A 26109-nucleotide genomic window follows, 5' to 3' on the forward strand; every position below is an offset into this window, starting at 1 on the left:
ATCAGAAATTCAAAGCCATCCCAGATACATAGCAAGTTCAAGGCCAGCCTGGGCCACATGAAAACCTGTCTCAAAAACAAACAAGCAAATGACACAAGCAAGAGAAAGAAAAAAGGAAAAAAAAAAAAAGGAGCAGCCTCACCCCAAAGGACCTGCTTGTTTATGAATCCAAATGTATCAGCTGGCTGGACTTTGAGCATGCAGTTTCTTCCGAAAAGGATGCGTATCTTGCCTGGATGAGCCCAGTCCTGGCTGCTTCACCCGTGACCCAGCTCTGCATCTTCACTACTTACTCCTCTGTCTCTCACATGCACTTCCTGTCCCTGCTTCCTCTGTAAGCCTCCTCAGGTAAAAGGAAAGCAAAGTGCACATTTGCCATTGGCACCTCACTGTAATTTTGGAAAATAAACCATGTGTAGATGGAACTTGCCCCTTTGCATCCTTCTCGTGATTTTCCCAACCCTGTTTTCCTTGGGGCTGTTGGCGCAGGCCCTCGTTCTTCCCATCTTGTCCTCCAGCCCAGGCACAGAGACTTGCTGTCTCTCAAAATGCTGGGAGAAAGGAAGCATGTATCTCTCAATAAATACCTGTGCCCTCCTTCAATCCCGGGGGCTGTCCACCGCTGAACCAACGTAGGAATAGCTAGAGGCGGCAAGTGACGTGGCCACAGGGAGATGGCTGAGCATTAGGCCGCAGGGAGCTGGGCCTCCCACCTGTCACCTTTCCCTCCAGACTAGGGGCCAGAGCTAGCTCCTCAGGGCCTTGGTCTCCCCAGTGGATTGACCAGGTTCTGTGCTGTCAGCCAGAGCACCTTTTGCCTACAGCCCCCTGTGACTTTGCCTGTATCATGCTTTTTTTCCAAGGCCCTGATGCCCCTCGGGGTTGCCAGCTCTGGCTGGCAAGGCTGTGCCGAAGGCTGAGATGCTCATCAAGTCTCTTGACAATTCCTTAAGTTGCGCATAGTGTGTCCCAGCGCTGTGTTGAGTAGGAGCTGCTGTTTAGGAATCTGAAACATGGAACTCTGCTCCTTAGGTGGAGCTGTGCCCTGAAAGAGGGGTGTGGTGCTCCCATGGAGGGCTGTGGGGGGAGGGGAGCCCATCTGGGGTCAACAGAGTGTAAGATCAGTCAGGATACTGCTGGGCTGGTGACCTAACTGTGCTTCAGTGATGCTGGTGTAAGGTGGGCTTGACACCCCTGTGGAGCGGACATGACTGGGATAGTCATAGTGACATCTCCAGTGTGGCCATGGGGATGCAATGCGGCGGTGAGCGGAAAGCTCCTAGCAGAGTGGCTGGTACATAATTGGCCCTCAGTCAAATGCAGCCTCTGCCACCATCACCATCCCCACTGGCATCTCCTCTTCCTGGTGGGGTGTTGGAACCACTGCACTCCTTCCCTTGTAGGGCCTTCTCGTGGGGTTTGTTTACTGAGGGTGGCTTCTGGGTGGTATGGTCTGCTGTCTAGATCTTCGGGGATAGCTGAGAGATGTGCAGGCCAACAGGGCTGTGGGGAGGATGAACCCCACCCTCACCCAAGCCTGTGCTTGGGCTGTGTGCTGCGGGGAGGTGTGGAAGGTCTGCCTGCCGGGCTGATCAGGTGGGGAAGACGTGGGCTGCGAGGTGATGCGGGGGAAGGGTGCGCTGTGTCCTGGTGGCTGCCCGCTTGCTCATCATTTCCTTCTCAGCACCCTGGCCAGACAGGTGTTCTCTTGCCTCTTCCTGGGCCAGGAGGTGGACAGCACTCAGAGGCAGCATCCCGCTATCCCCGATTGCTGCCTAGTGAATCATGGCTTGGGCTCTCCCCAGTCCTGGCTTTCCTCCCTAATTGGCTTAGTCTCCTAGTGTGGGGATGTCCCAGCCCCAAGCAGTGCCTGGCTTTCGAGACCTCCAGGTGAGAGAGGAAGGAGGGAAGTCTTGGGGCAGCTGGTGTGGCCCGCCCAGGTGAGTGACAGACATCAGAGAGTGACAGGGGCAAGCAAAGCACCCACCTGGAGCCGAGTGCTACCGTTAAGGGCCCTGGTCTCACGGACACCTGGTCTCCCCGGGAGGCATAGTGTTCATTTCCTGGGGTTACTCTGCAGAGTTCCCTAAGTTGGCAGCTTAGACAACAGACAATATATTTCCAGTTTTAGAGGCCAGGAGAGCAAAATGGAGGCTGTGCTTCCTCCCAAATTCTAGAGAGTCTTCAGTTCTCCCAGGCCTTGGCAGCCCGTGAGTGGTTCCTGGTAGCCTTGGTAACGTTCCCCTCTGTCTTCTGGTGGGTTGGCTGCCAGCCTCTGCGTCTCTTATGGGATGAGGGTCCAGCCTCTCCAGGTGCAGCCTTACCTTTACTTAACATCTTCAAAGCCCCCATTTCCAAGCAAGGAACATTCAACCTGACTTTCAGGGAGGTACAACCAGCCCCTAACTGGCTCGTGGTGGCTCTGGCGTCCTGTCTTCATTATTCTTTTTCTCCGGGTAGCCCTCCCTGGATGAGGAGCCTCTCTGCCCTCCTATGCAGCATGGGCATACAGGCAAGGGTCCCCCATGCACCCCACCTGCTGGAAATCCACGTTTGTTTGTAACTTACTGCTCCTTTCACCACAATATGGGATGTTATGGATAGGCCCTACCTCTCAATCTCCTCTCCACCCCCATCTTGAACGCCAAGCCTGACATGGGACAGACACTTGTAGATATTTATTAAGAGCCAGGAGGGAGGAAAAACAGCCCCCATCCCTGGATACTGGAGCCCATGAGGGAGGGCCTCTGGCTTCTTCTCAGCTCTAAGAGGCCACCCATCAGGCCATGTGGCTTCTGGGCTCTGGGTGTGGACCCTGTGGACAGATGTGCGGTTTCTATGGTGGATGGCAGCACCTGGTGTCTCCTTGTGCCGTGGCAAGAGAGCCAGCCCCCTGCGTGTGAAGGCAGAGCAAGCTGAAGATGAGTGCTAGGTGGGAAGGAAGACGATGTCTTTTTTTGGAGTGTGACATCTTGCTAACACAGCTGCTGTGATAATAAATCAGGCTGGGAGCTTCAGTGAGCAAGGGCTGGCTTGTGCCTCTATAGATCTGGTCTCCATGGCTTGCATATTTTGTGACTTACCCTAACTTCTGGTGGTGGCTGGCTTTATCCTGCCAGTGGGTGAATTACCCTTAGATAACCCAGGTAGAGACAGGCAGAACTGGGTGTCCCTGGGTGGGGCTTTCTCTCAGCCTATATCCTGAGGGCCTTGTGGGCTTTGCAAGTCATTTCAGTTCTCTGGCTTTGGTCTCTGATAAACAAAACAGAACTTAAGCATTGCATTCATTTGCCACGAATGCTGCCATAAAGCACCATAAACTGGGTGTCTCACACTACAGAAAAGTATGTCTCACCACACAGCCCTGTAGCTTGGAAGTCTAAGGTTAAGTAAGGTGCCATCCAGGCTGGCCCTGAGAGGCTGTGAGGGGAGAATCTGTTCCAGGCCTTTCTCCCTGGCTTGCAGATAGCTGCCTTCCCCCCTGGACTTCACACCAGCTTTGCTTTGTTTATCTGTGTTGTATTGCCCTCCTATCAGGATTCCAGTTATCTTGGAATCCTGCCAACATGCTCCAACAGGACATCATCTTAGTGGTCTTAGTGATGACATGGTAAGGGTGCCATTTCCAAATAAGGCCACAGCCTGAGTGTGGGGATTGGGACTTCAACAGATGAGCTGAGGGTCCGTCTGGATAAAGTGCTGAGAGTAGCCGTGAGGTGATGAATTCTGACCTTCGGTACCTCATGGGTGAGAGCTCAGTCCACTTTTCGAGCTAGCATGGTATATAGAAACACTGTCTTGTTTTCTTAGGGCACTTGTGTGCCCAAGAATGCTGCCAGCTTTATCCTCACCATAGAGTTGAGGAAGGGAGCATCATGAGGTTTATAATCTGCCCATGGTTGTGCAAATGCTGTGGGATGTGTCTTCATTCATTCGTGTTGCTACAACTCATTGCCGTAACTGGGAGGCCTAAGCAACTCCATTAACTACTTTTCTCATTGCTGCGACAAGACAGCTGGCAGAAGCAACTTAAAGAAGGCTTGACTTTGGCTCATGGTGCCAGCCAGGGCATTCAGTCCATCTTGTTCTGGGGAAGGAGTGGTGGCTAGGACATCTTGGTGGCTCAGGAAGGAGAGTGCTCAGGCTGGAAGCAGAGGCACTAATAGCCCTCAGGACCTTGCCCAAGCACCCCAGCCAAGACTCACGCCCCAAAGGTTCTACAACCTCCCCAATCAGCTCAACAAGTGTTCAAACACCTAAGCCTGTGCAAGACATTTCACATTGAAACCACCATGACACTCATTTCTTAAAAAATTTTTAAGGTTGAAAATGCAAGATCAAAGTACCTGTAGAGGCAGGTTAGTGGTAAGGACCTGGGCTGTGGCTTTAGTAAGTGCCCCTAGGCAGGTCAGTGGTAAGGACCTGTGCCGAGGCTTTAGTGATGGAACTTTAGGAGCTGGGCGTATTAGAAGGAAGTAAGGTCACTGAGGTGTGGTGTTCTCAAAAAAGACATTGGGGGCTGGAGAGATGCTTGGTGGTTAAGGTGCTTGTCTGTAAAGCCTAGAGACCCAGGTTCCATTCTCAAGTACCCACTTAAGCCAGATGCACAAGGGGGTGCATGCATCTGGAGTTCTTTTGCAGTGGCTAGAGGCCCTGGTGTGCCCATTCTCTCTCTCTGCTTCTTCTTCCTGTCCCCCTAAAATAAATAAATAAAATATTTAAAAAGAAGTTTGAGATACCAGTCCTTTTTCCTTCTTCTCTGCTTTCAACACTCTGAGGTGAGGTGCTTTGCTTTACCACATGCCTTAGTCACCAAAAGCTGTCTAATATGACCTGCCTTCCACTGGTGGAACCTTCTCAGTTTGTCCTCGCGTGTTGAAGAGAGCAAGGCCTGCAATCCCAGCCACTCAAGATGGTGAGGCAGGAGAATCAGAAGTTCATGGTCTGCCTGGGCTACAGAGCGAGTTCAAGGACAGCCTGGACAATTTAGTGAGACCCCATCTCAAAATAAAAAAAACAAACAAGCCCACAAGCAAAAAAAAAAAAAAAAAAAAAAGTACAGCTGGGACACAGCTCAGTGACAGAGAGAGCAGACAGGAAACAAGCTCTCTCCGGCTTCGTCTTATCAGGGCACCAATCCCGTTCGTGCACGTCTCCTGCGTGCTCTACACTGCTGACATTGAACATGAATTCTGAGACACAGACAGTCAGAGATCAGCATGGTGGGACCAGGCTTTGTGGACTGGTGAGCTGACACTGATCTTAATCCTCAGTGAGCACTGGTCAATGTTTCATGGTGTCTGCCTTGTGATCACACTCAGCTCTGGCCTGTGCTCAGCCCAGGGTCTTGAGAGTTAGGCAAAACCTCTCTCCATACCTATGGCAAAACAGCCTTGTGAAGGTGGAGGGCGTGGAGGAAAGGACAGGGAAGGAAGCTCCGATCTGTGAGTTACTGTCGAAAGCCCGGATGTTGGAATGGGTGCTAGACTGAGGGCCACAGGTCCTGACCAACTCTTCAGGCCTCTGAACTCTCAGAAGGCAGCTGATGGTTATCCTTACAGCACCTTGGTCTGGTGGAGTTCCTCTGGGGGCCTAGGTCACTGGTCTCCAGCCACTGGCTCTAAGAGGAGAGTAGTCAGGTTTAAGCTCAAATGCTGCAACCTACTGGCATGGCCCTTCTAGGTCTGGCTGTGGCTCCCAGGTACAGAGAGTCCTGGTGCTTCTCATGTTGTGTTACTTCCTAAAGCAGCTAGTACATTGTCAGAGGGGCTGGAGTGACCCGGGGCGGGGTGGGGGGGATGAGAGCCATTCCCAGGTCCTCAACATTTTTCTCTGGATGCCAAGTGATAGCAGAGGGTCCCCTCCTCTACCCGCCATGCTAGACTCTTGTCACTTTGGGGAGTCTGGAAGAGTCACTTGATTTACCAAGGGTCAAACAGTTTACAAACTTTATGGCAAGTTGCTGGAAGCCCAGGTCCCCAAAGGAATGGACCACTGCACAAATCTTCGTCTGGGAGGAGTCTGGGGTTCTGCTCGGGGTCTCGGGAGAAAGAACTTGGAAAAGATGGTGGGTGGGTACCAAGGCAAGCATGGCTTACTCGCTGGCCTGTGTGCATGCTTTCTCTAGAGTGTCCCCAGCTCTCACTGGGTGTGTCCACAAAACTGGGTCCTGGAAAGGGGCCCTTTTCCACATGTATCCTGTGTTTATTCTTCTTTCATGATAAGCATGCGCCCAGGACAGACTTACCACACACCCAGGTACAGATGAGGGACAGACACTGTGATACCCTGGGGCTTGCCCAGGTCCCCCCAACTGGCCACTTGGACCAGCCACCATCCAGCTGCTGACCTCAAGCTGTGAGGGAACACAACTGGGGGGGTGGGGGGAAGAACAAAGTGAGGTATGATGCAGGGCAGAGGAGGTTTCATCTTGCCGTGCAGAGGAAGAAGGTAGGAAGAGCAGGCAGCCAGATCCAGTTTCCATTTTAGTCTGATGGAGCTCTTGGGCGCTGGGAGGGGTGAGGAGGATGCTGGGAGCCAGGTGCTGAGAGCTGCCTGGCAGGGGGCTGACTCTCAGACCATTCTCTAAAGGAGCAGGAGGAAGGCCTGTTTAGAGGCCCGGGGCAGTGAGTGTGTGATCAGGATGCGGCCGGCCCGGAGGCACAAACCCACACGACACCAGCGTGGCCTTGACACCCATGCATGACCTCCAGTGTCTTGTTTCAGCTTGGCGTGGATTCTGTGCTGTGGTGGGAGTGACGTGAAGCCCTGCAGGTCACAGGGTGTGTGGAAGGCTCTCCTACAGCTGTGAGACCATGAGGGGAAATAGGAGAAACAGCCAGGAGGGCAATGGTGGGCTTTGTTAAAGGCCAACATTCCGACCTGGGTGCAAGTGACGCCTAAGCGAGCCGCTGCCCCTGGCGGGAGCACCGCTGACTCCACGCGGCCTGCACAGTTCGCTGCTTCGCTGACGTCCTGCCTGCCCGCTCCTTATCGCCGGCTCTGTGCTAGGCTGAGGGAGGGCTGCAGACAGATGAAGCCAGGGTCCCTCCCTAGAAGCGCTCATTGCCCAGTGATGAAGGTGGCCTCAGTGATGGTCCTAGGCAGTGGGAACCGGGGAATCTGTCCTCAGTTTTGGACAGGGGGCATGGGCACAGCTGGGGTTCTTCTGCTGGCCTCACCCTCCGTTCTGCTCACAGAGGAAAAGGAGGCACCTTGTATCACCATGGCCAGCACCAACTGTTGGACACACTTCTACACACACACACACACACACACACACACACACACACATGCTTGACTTTTTTTTGTACAGGCTTGGGAGGATGCGGGGGGGGGGTGGTCCGCAGAGGACGCCACTCAGGACACATGGCTAATGTTACCTTTGGGACTTGCTCCAGGATGGGAGTGCTGACACTCCTGCCAGGTGACCTCACTCGGCGGGACAGAGAGAGCTGCGCTGGCACGGAGCCCAGAAAGCCTTATCTGCTTGGAAGGCAGAGCACTGCCCCTTACTGTTTACCCAAAGGAGCCCCAGTGCCAACAGGAGCAGTGGGGCCTACACGGGCAGCTTTAAGGCCACTGCTTCTGGGCGTGGTGGCAGACACCTTTAGTCCTGGCATTCAGGAGGAAGAGGAAGGAGGATCGCCATGAGTTCAAGGCCACCCTGAGACTAATAGTGAATTCCAGGTCAGCCTGGACTAGAGCAAGACCCTACCTAGAAAAACCAAACACAAAAGAAAAAGCACTGCTCACTGAGCCTCAGCTTCCTCACCTTGGAGAAGACTCGGCCTTTGGCCTTTGCGGGAGGAATGTGGGGGCAGACTTGGAGCAGACCCTTCAGCTGGGGTTCTCTTGACTTTCCAATTCTTTGTCTCCCTCAAGGGGGTCCTGGACAGTGCTCAGGGTGACTCCCCTTCCTGGTCCAGAGTGGAGGCAATGGAAGCCTGCGGAAGTCAAAGCCACCTCAGTGCTGCCTGCAGAGTTCAGGCCTCAGCAGGTGTGTGGGTGCTGGATCACGTGGTGGGTGAGGGGCCATCTGACTGACCTCACAGAGTTCTTAGGATGCTGGGTCGGGGGTCCCCATTTCTACAAAGAAAGGGCCAAGGCTCAGAGAGGTAGAGGTGCTTCTCAATGTCACACTGCTGGTGGAGGTGAGACCAGAGGTGGCTGTCAACAGACAGGGTCTCTGATTTACTTTCACCTGGACTTGGATTTGCTCTGTCGGCTCTAAAGGACATAGCCAGGTCCATCATGTTGCAGAGTGACAGCAAGAATGGCCTTCACAGAAGCCTCTTTGGTGAGCAGGGGCCGTTCTAGTGCCCTGCCCCTGGTCACTGCTCAAGCTACAGGCATGTGACTCACATGTGGCAGGTCTGAGAGCTGTTAGGGGTTCGAGGCCTCTCATCCTCATCCCCAACCTACCTCGTGGGGACCATTGCCCTGCAGACTCAGACATGGCTTCCTGGATCCCTGCTACACTTGGTCATCCAATCCCAAGTGTAGCCACAGCCTCAGTGTACCACAGGGCTGCTGCAGCTGGTGTCACCTGTCAGCAGCTCTGGGGGAGCATAGCTGCTGGGTCTGTGGATGACCTGGCAGGTTTGTTCATCATGTTGGAGACAGGTGTCACCCTGCTGACAGATAAGAACACCAGAGGTTTGGAAGACTTCAGGGCAGCGGCCAATGTGAGACTGTGCTGGGGTCGGTGGAGTTTCCTCTGCTTACATTTGGTGTTCATGTCTCACCTCTCAGCCTCAGTTTACTCAGAAAGCCGGGGTTCATCAACAGTCACTGAGAACTCAAAGGATTGAGTTGTGTGTGTATGTGGGGGGGGGGTACTTCTGGTCCTAACCACAGGGGACATGGCCCTTTGTGGCCTTCATGACAGAATTCCCAGGACTCTTTTTAACCCCAGCATCTTGTTGCCCCAGACCGGCTCTCCAAAGGTCTCTGCAACAGCACTGGAGACGGACCGTGTAACACCTCAGGGACCACGGGCGAGCTCCGGGGAGTGGCAGGCTCTGAGCATGGGCAGGTGAGACAGAGTTCTGCATGTGAAAGGGCCTCAGCAGGCAGTGTGGCCTCCTTGGGAAGATGCTTCTCACTGGGAAGTGAGGAAATTCTGGGTGCAGGATTTTCTGGAAACAATTGCAAAGGAGGTAGAATGTAGTGTCTTGAGATCTGGTTGAGAAGAAAGGAAACTCTTACTGAATGTCTGAGCTGGGCTGCCCCATGGCAGGCTTTTCCTCACTGAAGTCTATAGGGCAGGTGCTGTCCCCATCCCTTCCAAGCAGAACGACACCTGTAGGCTGCCAGGGCTCCCAGCCCCACAGGTGCATCAGGGCCCCAGTCTCTTTTGCCTCCACTCTGGCCACATCAGCCCCCCCAGGACTCAGGAGTAGGGTCTCAACTTTCTTCCTGAATCTGTGGAAAGCCGCTGTCCTTCCTAGTTTCCATTTCCTGTCTTGAAGATCAGAGCGGAGCGGGGAGTGCAGTCCTGATGTGCTGTGTTGCTGTGAACAGGAAGAGTCCTCACTGACGCGTTCATTCACGTCTGTGCTCGCTCACACAGGCGTCAGCGCCTTCACGTTCTGCCCCTCCAGCTGCACAGCAACAAAGCAGCCACAGGGGAGCGGAGCTTCCTACTAGAGCGACCCTTCTGCTAGACCCCAGAAGGCAGGGAGGACGGGAAGACATCCCGTAGGGCAGACATCCCATTTACAGTCCTGGAACTGTGGCACAGCCGCAGGAAGGCTATGGGTCTGCCTCTTGGTCACAAAACCCAGTGTGACAGGATGCTCTGCATCCCACTTGTTAAATGAAGTCCCTCCTAACTCCACTTGGCCCCTAGTCCTAACCCTGAGCTGCCATCACAATGCCTGGCTACCAGGGGCCCCTTGGACACTTCCTGACCCTATGCTCCCATGCTGCCAATGGAGAACAGGCCAAGGCCCCTGGCTGAGGAGCCAAGTCCTGAGGGGAGCTGCATCCCTGGAACTGGGGGACCATGCACTTCTCTTTGAGCAGGCTCTTTGTGTTCACAAATCAGCTATAATGGTTTCCTCTAATTCCACTGTCTCTGATCTCATCCCTGTGCCCAGTCTTCCCTTCACCCCTGCCATTGAGACCCAGGCAATCTCTTTTAACTTAAGTATCTATTTTACAGGGGAGGGGTGCAGCTCCAAGAAGCTAAGTCATTTCCCCCAGGTCAGAGATGGGATTTGAACTTGGCTTTGCAGATCCCCAGCACTCCTCACCCTGCACACGTTTCTTGGGGTTCTGAAGGAGGAATGCTGCGGCAGTGGTGAAGATGGGCACCACAGTGCTACCCTCAGGTGGCCCCATCTCCCAGGGCAGCCTGGCTGGCCTTCCATTCCCTCCGCTGAAGGCACTCCGCTGCTGGTGTGCCACTTCAAGGATGAGCCCCTCCCTGCTGCTCAGAGGCCCAACCATGAGCCTGCCCACAACTCTGGGTCGCACAGCTCAGGGACCCAGAGCAGCCCAAGGCTGGCAGAAAACCCGGCCAGCACCAGCCTCCCTCCTGCCTCGCCGAGGGGTGCCCGCCATGTGGCGTCTTCCTGGATAAACACATGGGGACGGTGACTATAAAGTCTCACCCAGAACTACATAGAAAGCCCCTCAGCTGAGCCTGGCACTACACCAGGCCTAGGGCACAGCAAAGATGAGTGGACAGTTCCTGTGAATGCTGTGTGTTAGAACCTTCTACATGCAATTGATGTCTACATGTGTGCCACCCAAGATGGAAGCCCAAGCCACAGGAGGCTACTGAGCCCTAGAAAGGCACCGTGTGTCCCTGATGAGCCAGAGGCTCCTTAATAACTTTCCGTAGCTTTTGATGCTGTGGATGCCAGTCCAGAGCTATAGGAAGTCATGTGCTGTAGGTGTGATGGGGGGGGTGTTATAGAACATAAGGAGAATATTAATGCTACTCTCTCTTTGGGTAGAGAATCTTCTCTTTTCAGATGGCAGTGACCTTGGGATGACTCAGAAGGTATCATAGTGCTGGAAAGAAGTGACTGGAGTACTGAATAACATCTCAATCACACCTTCCAAGGCTCAGGGTCTAATGCGGAAGAGGTGGCGGGAAGAATGTAAGAGCCAAAGGAATGCGCTCCCTCCAGACATAAAATGGCCTGGATATTCATGACCTCATATTGCCTGATACTACCTGCAGAAGACCATCATAAGAGGAGGAAAAGATCATGACACCAAAATAAAAGACAGACTGATTGAGATGGGGAAGGGATATGATGGAGAATGGAATTTCAAAGGGAAAAGGGGGGAGGGTATTACCGTGGGACATTTTTTATAATCATAGAAAACATTAATAAAAATTGAGAAAAAAAAAACAGAAGATAAGGAGAGGTGGCCAGACAATGCTACAGGGTGCTTAGGTGTTTGGGGGAGGCAAAGCTTGATGACATCTGAGTGGCGTGAGGTGTATGCCTTGTTAGGGAAAGGAGAGTCCTGGACAGTGGGAAGGACTCGTGCAAGGACCTGATGCGACCACAGGCTTGGCAGTGTAGGAAGTTATGTGCATGCGCATCTGGGTGAGGAGGCTCAGGTACCATCGGGGATGTGTGGTCGGAGGTGGGCAGGGCTTGGTGTGAGAAGGGCTGCCACACACCTGATCTCTTTCTATCCACAGGGCGAGTCCTCCCAGGATGGACAGGTTCTCCTGCCGCGTGGCTGTCCCCAGGGCCAGTGCATGGAAGAGCGGCTCTTCTCCTTGCCCCTGGTGAGGGCTCCAGAGAGTCTCACGGCCACTCCAGTCCAGGAGCCCTTCCTCCTGGCACAGAAGTCCATGCTCCCACTCTGGCGACCTGCTGGGGAATGTGAGCCCTTGCTGCCAATACTGCTTCAAGAGCCTCCCCACCAGGAACTCCAGACCAGAGTGGCACAGGAGGGTAGGCCCCAGCACAGCCCCGGGGCCACAGCATGCCCTGGCTGGGGTCATTACTGGACAAGAAGCTGTGACCTCTCTCCTACTCAGGTGTCCCCAAACATGTTAAATGGCCCCTTTTCCAGGAATGGGCCCAAGGGTCCAAGAGACATGTGGAAAACGAGAAGTGAGGGTCTGGCTGCAAGAGAAGAGGAGAGGGGAGTGAGGGGGACTTTGAGCATGATGGAGGGAGAGTTCCGTGACCAGTGCCAGCCAGGTCAGGAGAGCAGTGAGAATCCGAGCTTGGCGCCTGGGACCCAAACCCCGGAGGGCATGCAGGAGGACAGTGGGGCTTTGGACACCCCAGCCACTGCCTGTTACCCTTGGCCCCTGCCACAGTTTCCAGTGCTGTCTCTGCAGGGGATGGCTTCTGGTTCACAGGAAGTCCTTGAGTCCCTGAGCAGGAGGGAGCGGGTGGATGTATGTAGCTGGGGCCTCCTATCATCAGAGGAGGAAGCAGTTCCCATTGCCCTCAGCTCTAGGGACCATAGGATCAGAGAGCCATGGTCAAACCCTGGCCAGTTCCCAGCAGGAAAGGGCCAAGATATCTTAAGGAGGGCTCAGGGCAAGCCATGCTTTGTGGATGGTCTGCTTCTGCAGAAGGAACACTCTGGGGATGATGGAGCTAACATGGAGCGTGGAGGAGTGTCTAGCCTAGAGCAGCCTGACAGTAAGGCACACACAGACCAGGGAAGGCTTTTCATAGCAAGAGAGCAAGATGTGTCGCAGTTTCCCAAATGGCCCACAGCAAGTGCCAGGGATGAGGCTCCCTTGCCCCCAGGAACTCTGAGCATAGGGCAGTGCAGGCATGGCCCCCAAACAGATCAACTGGAGAGGGAGGTGGAGGTGTACTTCTGGCAGCTGAGCACCCTGAAGCTTGGTGGTGAGGGTTGCCAGCAGGTGCCCTCCTTGGGGGGAGAGAGCTGGAACTTAGTCCTCCCAGGGTGGGGCAGTGAGGAAGACGTATGTCCTCAGCAGGCCTTATCCAGCCAGTGTCCTGATGCTTGTTCTGCTGAGGATGCAGAGCCCAGGAATGGTGGTGAAGGAGTTGGACTGGAAGAAAATATGGCCCCGGACCCAGGCAGAGTTCTTCCAGAGGCATCCCCTGATGGGGACACAGCTGGTTGGGGCTCTACAAAGCTTGGCAGGAGCCAGATCTTCTCTCCATGGGGTGCCGAGAGGACAAGGGACAGCTTCCATCAACTCCTCGCTGTCCTGAGGAAAGAGAGAAATCAGCTCCTGTGTGACAATGCCAGGCTTCAGGGAGACCAAGAGAAATACCACCGTGAAGTGTGTCTTCTTGAAAAAGAGCGCGTGAGAGAAGCGGCAGAAACACAGAGACTGGAGCAGATGAACTGCACGTTGCAAGGCGAGCTGGGCCGCATCCGGCAGGAGCTCCACCAGTGCCTGCAGACCCTCTCAGCGCTGGAGGACTGCAACGGGCGCAGCTACGGCAGGATCTCCGAGCTGGAAGAGGAGAACGAGCGACTGAAGGCCGACCTGCAGCAGCTGCAGACCGCCCTGTCTGAAAGCGTCAGGCAAGACCGAGGCGGGATGGAGCACGTTGCTGTGGAGAACAGGGAGCTCAGAGCCCTGATTTCTGAGGTCGGCGTCAGTTACAAGGAGCTGATCAAAGACACAGTGCTGAGCATAGGAGACATGGTCCAGGCCCTGCAGGAAGAGAACCGGCATCTTCTTTGCAGGGTCCAAGGCTTGGAGCAGGAAGTCACCTTGCAGATTAACAAGGATAGGGAGAGCTGGGGAGAAGGGCAGCACCCCCAGGAAGACACCAAGATGGCAGGGGACAAGGGATGCACTGCAGACAAGGAGGTCCAGGTGACCACGCCTTTGGAGCGACTGATCTCAACAGCCAGCGGGCCGCCCTTGGATGAGGAAGCAGGTTTGGTTGGGGGGCAGAGGGAACCTTCCTCGGACTTGGACTCCAGATGCAGGGCTGATGCTACCAGTCTGTCACTGGCCCAGAGAGAAGCTGGAATACCTCAGGACCTGCAAGAACACACCAATGCAGGAGGCAAAGCCTCTCGGCTGAAACCTGAGAACAAACCACAACCACGGAACTTCCTGGAACCAGCTCAGGCCCTGCGATCCCTGAGCCATGGTCCCCAGGTATGTGGACTCACTTCTGCTGCAGGTTGTACTCCACAGACTCACCTGTCCCTCAGCCCCACTGACCAGATGAGGAAGCTAAGCACAGAGAAGTGAAGGGGCTTGCCTGAGGTAGTGGCGGCGGCAGCTGGGATGTACTCCCGGCAGGCTGGCCCCAGATTTCCCTTCTCACCTGCCAGGTAAGACTTGAGTCCAACCCTACCTGAGGATTCATGGGAGCACAGAAGGGGAGCTTGTGTTTTATGATTATAGCTTGAATTTTTCCATCTGGTAGTTTCCTACACAGCCTGTCACCATCCTGCAGGTTGGGTATTATAAGTTGCCACACACAAAGCAGCAGGCCCACGGGAGGTACTAAAGCAGGGCTCAGACCGGTTGGCTCTGTGGTTAAAAACCTGGGACATTGATGGGGCCGAAGAGACAGCTCAGTGGCTAAGGTGCTTGCCGACAAAGCGTAACTACCTGGGTCTGATTCCCTAGTATCCACGTAAAGCCAGATGCATACATGGCGCATGTGTCTGGAGTTCATTTGCAGTGGCAGGAGGCCCTGGTATGCCCCGTCATTTTCCCTCCCCCCCCTCTCCTTGCAAATAAATAAATAAATAATGAAAATATCGAAATAAACCCAGGACTTTGAGGCCAGGAATGGGCTCCTCTGAGTCACTGTACTCCACTGAGCTTTCAGAACCGACTCTCAGGTGAAATGCTCACAATGCTGTTGTGTGCCCCTTGTTGTCTGGGGACCCCTGTACCCCCTTCCACATCCTCACGTCTCCCCATCTCTCTATTGCTCCCTCCCTCCCTCCCTCTCTATCCACCTCTGTCTCTTCCTCTGCACTCTCCTGTAGCTCCTGCTCCCCGCCCTCCGTCCCCTCGCTGCAGTTGTATCAGCCATCCCCCAGACTCAGCTCTGGTCTTGCTTTGTTCATGGAGTGATTTTTCGTATTGTTTGTCCCATTTCACTTTCTCAGCTTCTTCTTATATTTTCACTATCTTCTTTATTCCCCTTCCCTTTTGCTCATTTTGCTTTTCTTTTCCTCACTTCTTGGGTTCCAAGCTTAGACCACTGGCTGTCTGCTCTTCTGTGTTTTTTTTTTAATTTAATTTATTTATTTGAGAGAAAGAAACAGTTGGAGAGCAGGAAGGAGGAAAGAGAGAGAGAATGAGTGCACCAGGGCCTCCAGCCACTGCAAATGAACGCCAAATGCATGGTCCACCTTGTGCATCTTGCTTACATGGGTCCTGGGGAATCGAACCGTGGTATCTTTTGGCTTTACAGGCAAACGTCTTAACCACTAAGCCATCTCTCCAGCCCTCTAGTCTTATTTTGAATCTATTCATTTAAAGCTACACAGGTTTCTAAGCATTCCATATATTTTGATTGAACACATATTTAGTTCAAAGTTCTGTAGATTATAGTTTCTCCTGTGGTTTCTTCCTGGAGAGTGTGGGGTAAGGAGAGAGGGTGGAGAAACTGTCATGAGATGGATCAGAGCAAGCTTCTTAGTCTCCTCTGTTCTTTCCTAAGGGCAATGGGCTTTGAGCAGGAGAGCATGATCCAGTGTGTACTGTAAGACAGTCACTGATTGCTGTGAGGGCGAGGGGCTGGGACAAAGATGAGTTTTGGGAGCATAGCCAAGAGGTGACAAATAGTGAAAGTAGCAGTCGGACTGGGGAGATGGCTCAGCAAGTGAGGTGCTGGCCTCACAAGCATAAGGAGCTGCGTTTGGATCTCTCAGAACTCACATAAAAATACCAGGCAGGGTGAGATCCATTTGTGCCAGCGAGGTAAAGACAGGAGGGTTCCTGGAGTTTGCTGGCCACCCAGTCTAACCTAGTGGGTGAACTCCGGGCCAATGAGAGATCCTATGTCAAGAGAGGTGGACAGTGTTCCCAAAGGATGACACCTGGGGTTGTCCTCGGGCCTCCACATACGTGTTCACACACATGCAAGTGTATTTTCACACATGCCTCGTCCATATGCACACACGTTTTAAAAAGACAGAGATGAAATTCACATGATTTGGAGATATTCACAAGCAGAGGGTGAAGAAGAGTGCCTGTTTCTGTCATTCTTGGGGTGATATCCCTCCCAAGGCTTCCTATCACACTGGATATGAAACCCTAACTTTCACTCAGTGAGAATGCCCTACACTCTGCCTGCCACACCCCAAGCTGCAACCTGGGCCCACGGGTGCCGCGCCTTTCACGTGCCTCGCTGTGCAGCGCAGCTTTCTCGCGGGAAGTGCGGCTGACCCTGGAGTCTCCCGTTGAACGCAGCCCCCATTCTGAGCTTGGGCAGAGGGTGCTTGAGGGGACACGTGCACAGCTCTTCTTCACTCTGCACTTGCTGGTGCTGTTTTGCCAGCTTGCAGTTGGGTTATGGTGGGGACAATGGGCAAATGCTACAAATTGGTGGCACCCTGGCATGTACTGTGGCATCTGTCACCAAGGCATGGATGGGGCCTCTACTGAGTGCCTCCTCGTGGGCTCCCCCGGCCTCCAGGCTTCTCCACCACGCTGGGTTGAGCGGCCAGTGTCTATGTCATTCTCTCCACTACCAGTTCCTCCAGGGCAGTGCTTCTGTGGTCTCCAAGCCTAAGTTTGGTGTGTGACGAAAACATGTGCTCACAGTGTCCATCCACTGTGGGGGGCAGACCTGGGTGACAGCCACTTGGACTTGCCACTGTAATTCTTAATATATATAATATTATACACACACACACACACACACACACACACACACACACACATACATATATATACATAAATATATTAGATCATACCCTGGATGTTTTCTTAGGACCAAGGCAAAGCTCTTGTTTAAGTCACTGTCAGAGGAAGGAGACAGCAGCCAGCCACCAAACTTCCCAAAAGGCCAAGTTGTTTTGTAGTCTTGCACAGAATTTAATGGAACCATTCGGAGCACCCATCTGTTCTTCACAGGCCCACGCAGCGTGAATTTCTATTAATTAAAAAGTATATCACATGCTGCTATTGTTGTTAGAAGGGAGATGGCCGATCAGTCATGGAGCCACATGGATCCTGCCTCTCACTCGCTTCCACTCCTCTGTATCCCACACAGAGTGGCTCGGGACCCCCACCCCACCTCCCACAGGGCCTGGAATAGAGAAAGGCATGAGCTTAATGGGCTTAAAAATTCTCATACTGGCGCTGGGCAGAGGGCTCAGTGGGCCATACAAACACGAGAGCCTGAGTTCAGAGTCCTAGAACCCACATACAAGCCAGACGTGGACAGCCCAGAACTGGGGAGAGGAAGTGGAAGCAGTGGGATCTTTGAGGCTCCCCTGATTGCTAGTCTAGCCAAATTAGTGAGAAACTTTGTCTCGAAAACTAAGGTGGAGAGCAATTAAGGAAGACAGCCAACCTTGACCTCTGGCCTCCACGTACATATGCGCAAGTGTCCTCACACACAGGTGAATACGTACATGTGTTCACACATGCACACGCACACACAAGTTCTCAGATGTCTGTTTTAAATAAAGTGGGGGCTGCTCCAAGCAGGGGTAGAGGGGTGTTGTCAGTTTCAGGAGCCCTAGCCCTTCAGAGGAGATGTTTACTATTTGTTGCCTCATGCCCAAGATCACATTGGCACTCTGACCAAGAACACATTCAGGTCATGCTCTTGAACCCAGAACCGCCCGCCCCCCGCACCTGTGATCTCAAGCCAAGAGGCCAGAGGTGTGCTCAGTACCATGGGCAGAGAAGCATCAAGCCATGGCATTAGCAGTTCAGCAAGGTTCAGATGCCACAAATACTAATAACAGCATTTTTAGCAGCACTTGATCACAGGGGGTAGGGGAATGCTCCGGGTACAATGCTAAGGGAGAAAAGCAAAAGAGACACAAACGTTATAAAGGAAAAATGCATACACGTGTGTGCGTCTCTACACTCATGTCTCTGTAGATATGTCAGTAAGATGGTGGGGACTTAGAATGGGACACAGGACCATTTGAGGACAGCAGCACTCCTACTCCTGAACACACTCGCAGCGCTGCTGGCTGGGCTGCCTCATTCCTGATGTCCCTGTACCCACGTGGAGCTGGCATTCCGTCCGAGAAAAGCCTGGGGAAATGTTGTACTAATCTGAGACAGGCTCATGGGAAAGTCAGCATTTCTGTTGCATCTGAAGACATGGAGCTTTAGCGGAGCGAGGGCCTGATAACTCACTTTGTGTGTGAAAGTACATTCATCATACCATGCGTCAGTATAATGGTGGCCGGCAGTGATTAAGCCAGACCCTGGTCAACAGGTCCTGTTTTGCATATTTTTGAGAAAGATACTCTGGGATATTATTCTAGGATTCTCTGGAGCGCGCGCAGGCGCACACACACACACACACACACACACACACACACACACACACTCAAGATACCCAGCCTGGGCCTCACACTCATGCATTCTGGAAGCACCTCAGGCCATGTGGGAATGGAGGGACAGGAACAACAGATATGCTGGGGTTCAGGATTCAGGGTGATTTTTGTCCCCGCTTTCTCCTCCCTTCCTTCCCTTTCTTTTACTGAGGAAAATGTAAACAGAAGAAAGAGAGAAAGAGAACAGGTGAAAGAGTCAGCTGGTTGTAGGCTAAGGCAAGTATCACCTGAGAATTCCTTTCAAATCTGTCTCCTTCTCACAGCTCCAGGACGGTGAGGCCAGAGCCACCGAGGAGGATGCCAGCCTGTGTGTGCAGCGACTCCGTCACCAGGTGCGGACCCTGCAGTGCCAGCTCAGGGACCAGGGCTCAGCACTCTGGCAGCTGCAGGCTGCTCGGGACAAGGCTGTGGGCCTCCAGGATGAGCTCAAAGGCAAGGTAAGCCGTGCCAGCCCCTCCTCACCCTTCAATTGTCCCCATATCTCAAGGACAGACAGACAGCAACATGATAGTGCTGGCTGGGGTCAGGGATGGAGGCTTTCCTGTGATGCTGGGGGCGCACACTGTGGAGCTCATTCTGAAATATAGAATGGAATGAAGAGCCTCTCCACCAAGGTAAACTCTGTTAAAAAGATCAATATGTACAGAAGAGGCTTAAAAATGTCACAGCTTCAAAATATTATCTTGAGAGAGGTAAAGTCTTTCCTCTGCAGGAAGTATGTGAGAGAGAGTGTAAAGGTCAGGGAAAGGTCTGCAGGGACACTGCTCAGGATCTAGTCCACGTGGTGGTCAGGCAGACCTCCACAGGGTGAACTGACACGGACCTGCAGGGACACTGCTCAGGATCTAGTCCACGTGGTGGTCAGGCAGACCTCCACAGGGTGAACTGACACGGACCTGCAGAGACACTGCTCAGGATCTAGTCCACGTGGTGGACAGACAGACCTCCACAGGGTGAACTGACACAGACCTGGACATGCACTCTCACATACAATGGCAGAAACCATGACTACACCAGTAGGCTGGACTAATTTCAATTTCTTGTGAGGCTATACTTGTGTAAAATGTTTCCATTGTAGGAAACCAGATAAAATTTGCAGGGAATCTCTGCCTCATTTTGTATGATTGCATCAACTCATAATGATCTTAGTTTAATGAGCTGATTAATTTAAAAAATGTGCGTGTGTGTATATGATGTGTGCATGGGTGCTAATGTGTATGTTTGCAGGTGTACATGAATGTGTGTGTATATGTGTGTGATGTGTGCATGGGTGTTAGTGTATATGTTTGCAGGTGTACATGAATGTGTGTGTGTGTGTGTGTGTATGTGTGGTCTTTCTCAGTCACTCTATACCTTATTCTTTGAGACCGAGTCTTCTGCTGAGCCTGATGTTCACCAGTCTAGCTAGACTACCTAGCCAACGAGCCTGGGGATCCACTGCCTTTGCCTCCTCTGTGCTGGAATAGAGGCATGCATCACCACGCCTGGCATTTTACATGATGCTGGAGATCCAATTCAGGCACTCATGCTTGCCAGGCAAGCACTTTACTGACTGAGCCATCCCTCAGCCTAGAACTGACTAATCTTAATTGGCATGTAATAATTATTCATGATCTTTTTTGTAGGATATCCTAGAGTCCACAAGAATCTATCAGAACCTAGGAATAAAGTAGATTCATGTAGTATTGAGGGGGGTGTGATATGTTCATGTGTATAAAACCTAGGAATGAATTAGAATCATATAGTATTGGGTGTGGGTGTGATATGTTCATGTGTGTAGATCCTAGGAATGAAGTAGATTCATGTAGTATTGTGGTGAGTGATATGTTCACGTGTGTAGAACCTAGGAATAAAGTAGATTCATATAGTACTGTGGGGGGGGGTGATATGTTCATGTGTGTATAGAGGCACATGCATGCAGAAGCCAGTGGAAGACATTAGCATCCTCCTTGCTCTTCCCCTTATTTCCCTAACACTAACTCTGTCACTGAGCCCATGCTCATGTCCTTTATTTAGCGAGGGATAGACTGGCTGACTAGGGAGCCCCAGGGATCCTCCTGTCTCCACCCTCTCAATCCCCAAACTGGCATTTGTTGTGTGCCAACTAGATGCCAGATCTGGGTCTCTGTACCCTCATAAAGTGGGCAGTAGCAGCACCCAGTTTACAAAGAAGGAAACTGAGGCAGAGAGAATAAGTGGCTCACAGAAGGCCACAGTAGGTGGCAGGGTTGGGATCAGGACCTGGAGCACCTGGCTCAGGAACTCAGGTTTCATACCAGGGTGAGTGAGTCTCTGGCTCCAGGGCAGGGGTCAGGGATGGTGTCCTTCCTGTGGCCCTGGGGTGTGTCCTGGATTCTGGAGCCTCCCTCTGGTCCTGTGCAGTGGGGGACAGGAAAGGCCCTTGCTCACTCTGCTTGCTGGAAAAAAGAGACAGCCACAGGCCAGCACCTCCCTCCCTGGAAGAATGGGCTGCTGTAAAAGCCTACCAGGACTGGGGAGATGACTCAGCAGTTAAAGGCACTTGTTTGCAAAGCCTGCGGGCCCAGGTTCAATTCCCGGTACCCATAGAAAGTCAGATGCACAAAGTGGTGCATGCATCTGGAGTTTGTCTGTGGTAGCAAGAGACCCTGGCATGCCCGTTTTCTCTTCCTGCTTACAAATTATATATATATATATATATATATATATATATATATATATACACATATATACATACACACATATATACGTACATATATATATACATATATATATACACACAAATTATATATATATGTATGTATACATACGTATATGTATATATACACATATGGCTGCCTGCACAGTATGCTCACAAATGTGCCTCAATTGCAGCTTGAAGAACTTCGGGAACAGCAACATGAAGCGCGTCTGGCCATGAGTCCTTTGAAGGTGACAAAGCCTGTATCATCTGTCCATAAAAACCTCTGTCAATATTGTGTAAAAACACTGAGAAGAATGATGGAGATGAAAGTCACTTGAGCTCCCATGTGAACAAAGCTTTTCATGCAGTTTCTTCATGTGAGATCCCATCACCCTGCACATGTCCAGAACACCCATGTGCTTGTATCCATGTCCTGCTTTTTAAACTGAGAGCATAACCTGAAGATGCCTCACAGTGTGACCAGCCTGGAAGCCATCCTTTGAACCTCACATTTATTGCTTGGTGTTCCAGTTTCTCTCTTTCCCTTGTACACACACACACACACACACACACACACACACACACACACACACACATTATTGCATATAAACACTGGCCATGTTTCCTTAGAAAGGTCCCTATCAAAAATGTATGCCTGGGCTAAATTCCCACTTCAGCCCTGCAGGCCCACAGGGCTCACATGCTCTTGATAGCAGGACAAGGTCTTGGCTGAGGTAACTTGTTTAATCTGGACATGGCTTAGGGAGAAAGCATGAGTGTTTGCCCTTCCTTCCTGGTGGGTGCATAGGGCAAAGACTTCACTGGATGTCCACCAAACATGGTGATGACACCCAGGAATCCTGCATCCTGCCTCCCTTGGGAAGACTCAGTTTAAGCAGAAATATGAGCCACTTCCCCTCCCTGACTTCCACATCTGTCTGAGCCTTACTACCTTTGAGTTGGTCACATAGAAGACATTCTGCCTTAGTTTGATTCCCCAGCACCCATGTAAAGCCCGATGCACAAAGTGGTGCAAGCATTTGGAGTTTGTTTGCAGTGGCTAGATGCCCTGGCACACCCATCCTCTTTCCCTCTTTCTTTGTCTGTTTCTCTTTGCAAATAAATTTATGTAGATACAAATACAGATAGATATACATGGCATAATAAGTCCTGCTGAGATTCCAGGACGCCATAGACTGAACAGTAAAAGAAACCTGAGAAGTCAGGAGCTGTGAGTTGCCCACTCCCTGCAAACATCATGTGACAAGCGCTGCTCATCTGAAGTGGAAGAAGGAGGCCTTGTAATTTACAAACCTGAGACAAAAGGAAAAGGTGGGGTCAGGTGGGGGCTCTGCCACCTGTCTCCTGGTGCCTCTGACAGCCCATTGTACAGACTGGAAGTCAAGGTGTGGAGAGGCACCTGGGCACAGAACTCAGAAGTAACAGAATCCAAGTCCATGTTTATGGTGCCCTTCCACCCCGACCCCAGAGCCCATCAGGAGGGCAGCAGGGAGTCCAGCCTGTGCCTTGGTCTCTCCCTTCCAGGCAAAACTGGCTTCTCTGGTCCGCAAGTGCCAGGAGAGGAACCACCTGATCATGCACCTGCTGTGGGAGATGCAGAGGCATGGGTTTGGGAACCTCCTGCTCTCCAGATGGGCACAGAACATGCTCAACGATGTGGCACTGGCTGAGTATGCTGCTACCTTCCTGGGCCCTGGAGCCCCAGAGGTAGGTCCCCATAGACAGCCCTGTTCCTGCTTCCTTTGGCTCTTTTTATTCCAACCCACCAGGTTCCCTGTACCCTGTTGCAGTCAGATTCACATTGCCGGTAGAAATCACCCTTCCAAGAGCAGCTTGTGGGGAAAAAAGAGGTTTATTTTGGCTTACAGGCTTGAGGGGAAGCTCCATGATGGCAGGAAAAATGATGACATTAGCAGAGGGTGGACATCACCCCCTGGCCAACATAAGGTGGACCATAGCAACAGGAGAGTGTGCCAAACACTGACATGGGAAAACTGGCTCTAACACCCATAAGTCCACCCCCAACAATACACTGCCTCCAGGAGGCATTAATTCCCAAATGTCCATCAGCTGGGAACCTAGCATCCACAACACCTAAGTTTATGGAGGACACCTGAATCAAACTACCACTTCCCAACCCTGGACCCCATAAACTGATAACCATACGTGATGTAAAATGCAATGCATTTATTCACTTTAACAGTCCGCATAGTTTTTTATCAATTCCAATAATGTTCAAACATCCCTGCAATCCAAGGTCTTTTAACTGCGCCACAATACCAAAAAAAATCCCCCCCAAACCCACAATGGCATAGAATAAGCATTCACACTGCAAAAGACGGCATTGGGCATAGCAAAGAAATATTCAACCAATACAAGATTTAAACAGGACAAACATCAAACTTTGTAGCTGCAAGTACAACTACTCTAGTCAGTGACAAGTCTCCAATTCCAATAATTCTAACCAGCGACAAGTCTCTGGCATTACAATTCCACCCCTCCAGCTAGGCTACTCACAGTTCTGGAAAACTTCACTGGGGCCAGCAGCTGTCCTTAGCAGCCATCTCATGGTCCTAGCATCTGCTCTGGGTCTCCACTGCAAACCACAGTCCATCCTCATAGCTCCATTGGGTCCCCATGCAGGTAATCCAGCAAACCTGCTTCACACTGCCCATGGCCGTTTCCCAAACACAAGACTGTGCTGCAAGCGCAATGACCCCCTCTTCCCTGCATTTCTTATACTGCATAATACCAGGTAGGGTGCCAATTTGTTAATCCAGGGGGAATAAAGCAGACCTTAAAGAATAGGACACTCCTTACTCAGGCACCTTCATAAAGAGTCTACACACTTCCTGTTGCCCCAGTTCAAGTCAGCTGATCCAGTCTCAAAGTTTGTAATCTCTCATATAATTGTAGCTGAATGTGCAGAAGTTTCAGCCCAAAGGTTCCATTTCTGTGCCATATCCCTCTGCTCACACCAGTCCATTTCTCTGCAATGCAAGTCTGTACAAATTCTCAGGACAGGGGCATAGCAGAAAGCTTCTCATACAAACTGCTTCTAGCCTGGTACAAGCAAATCTCTTTGTTACACTCATGAGACAAACCTCACAGTCCATAGTTCTCACTGGATTCAGGTCTTTCAACTCTGACCAGAATAGTCCATCAAGCTGTTCTTACAGTACTTCAAGGCATCTCTTAGGCCAAGATTTCAAGCCCTTCCACATTCATCTTGAAAACCAGCTCCCAAAGGCCAAAGGCCAAAGCCACATAGATAGGTGTCTAACAGCAGTTCCACTCCTCAGTACTACTATTAATGTTACAGTCAGGTTCACATTGCTGGTAGAAATCACCCAACCACGAACAGCTTGTGGTGGTGGGGGGAGAGATTTATTTTGGCTTACAGGTTTGAGGGGGAAGCTCCATGATGGCAGAGGGTGGACATCACCCCCTGGCCAACATAATAAGGTGACAATAGCAACAGGAGAGTGTGCCAAACACTGGCAAGAGGAAACTGGCTATAAAGCCCATAAGCCCACCCCCAACAATACACTGCCTCCAGGAGGCATTAATTCTCAAATTTCCATCAGCTGGGAACCTAGCATTCAGAACACCTATGTTTATGGGGGACACCTGAATCAAACCACCACAACCCCCTGCATACACATTCTTTGGCTCCTCCTCTGGGTAGTGCCAGTTTTGAGTGCTGTGGGTCATCATTTGTACCTTATTCTGATGGCACAGTGCAGGGGACAAAATGTGTCACACAAATGTCATCATGTTAGGTCACCAGCAGTTGTTGTCATAGGTGCCTCTGCACTTTTGGCCCTTTCCACCAGGATGTTTGCAGCCTCTGGTCCTGTCCATCCTTTAAGACACAGTTCAGAGTGGCCCTGCCCAGACAGCTGCCCTGAATCCATGTTGTGGGCATGTCTCTGTAGGCCGGAGTACTCATGACCCTCTCTGCCTCTCCAGTGCCCAGCACAGAAGCTGTCTTGAGAAATGTTCCTTAAACTGAGAAGAACTTAAACCCACTGGAAATGTAGCACACATGAGACCCCGGGTTCCATCCCCAGAACTGAAAAGAAAAAAAGAGCCAGGTACACGAGAGCTTTCTCTCCTGAAGGCCAGCAAAGAAGAAACCCGAGCCCAGGTCAGAGGCCCTGCTGATGGCTATGTGGGGTCGAGGACATCAATCCTGGCCCAGGTCCAGTGGAGGTTCTCCTAGGACTCTGCCTGGCTCTGAATGGGGGGAGGGGTATTGCTCAACTATGTCTGCTCACATACTCTCTGCCCTGTACTTAGGTACCAGTCAGCCTCCCCTGTCCCCACCACTAGCTGGGCTCCTGGTGGTGCTGCAGTTTCTGAGGTAAACACAGTGAAGTTGTTTCCCATACAAGCTGCCTCCACGTACGGCCTCAGGGCTGCTCACAGCTGCTTGATGCAGGCTAAAGCTGGCTTGGATGCTTGTCCCAACCCTGAAGATTGCCCGTCTCAATCCTCCTCCTCCAACAGCCTACAGGAGGTGGAGACTGGAGACCATGTGGCCTTCTAAGGGCTCAGAGATCTCCCAGAGCCAGGCTCAAATCCAAAGCCCCAGACTCCATGCCTAGTACTCTTCTCCGCTAGTGGGCTGGAGAAGGAAAGGGAAAGAGGGCGGACTCTGGTTTAGCCCTGGTGCAGTACTGGGACACAGTAGATACCTCAGGAGTGAGGCAGGGATGAAGCAAAGCTCCAAGGAGTATTACATGGTCTATTCACTGTGGCTGGACAGGCTGACTTAGGGGGGGACTGGGTGTGGTGTCATATGCCTTTAATCCAACACTCAGGAGGCAGAGGTAGGACTGCTGTGAGTTCGAGGCCATCCTGGGCATAAACGGTGAATTCCAGGTCAGCCTACCTCAAAAAACCAAAAGTGCCAGGCGTGGTGGCGCATGTCTTTA

General features: G+C 51.9%; 1 protein-coding gene across 8 annotated transcripts in view; it reads left to right on the plus strand.

Moving 5' to 3' along the window:
- C14H4orf50 (chromosome 14 C4orf50 homolog) overlaps window positions 1-26109 on the plus strand; it is a 102176-nt gene that overhangs the window by 27442 nt on the left and 48625 nt on the right. For 2 of the 8 annotated variants that reach the window (XM_045133642.1, XM_045133641.1), the window contains exons 3-7: window positions 8934-9037; window positions 11672-14092; window positions 18750-18923; window positions 21340-21396; window positions 22694-22876. In XM_045133642.1, the coding sequence (XP_044989577.1) occupies window positions 8934-9037; window positions 11672-14092; window positions 18750-18923; window positions 21340-21396; window positions 22694-22876 (2939 nt within the window). Of the gene's footprint in view, window positions 1-7884; window positions 8000-8933; window positions 9038-10967; window positions 11015-11058; window positions 11115-11671; window positions 14272-18749; window positions 18924-21339; window positions 21397-22693; window positions 22877-26109 lie in introns of those variants that run through there. The other 6 variants (XM_045133646.1, XM_045133647.1, XM_045133640.1 and 3 more) reach the window with 6 other exon arrangements.

Source organism: Jaculus jaculus, chromosome 14 (assembly GCF_020740685.1).
Source record: "Jaculus jaculus isolate mJacJac1 chromosome 14, mJacJac1.mat.Y.cur, whole genome shotgun sequence".
Classification (NCBI taxonomy): domain Eukaryota; kingdom Metazoa; phylum Chordata; class Mammalia; order Rodentia; family Dipodidae; genus Jaculus; species Jaculus jaculus.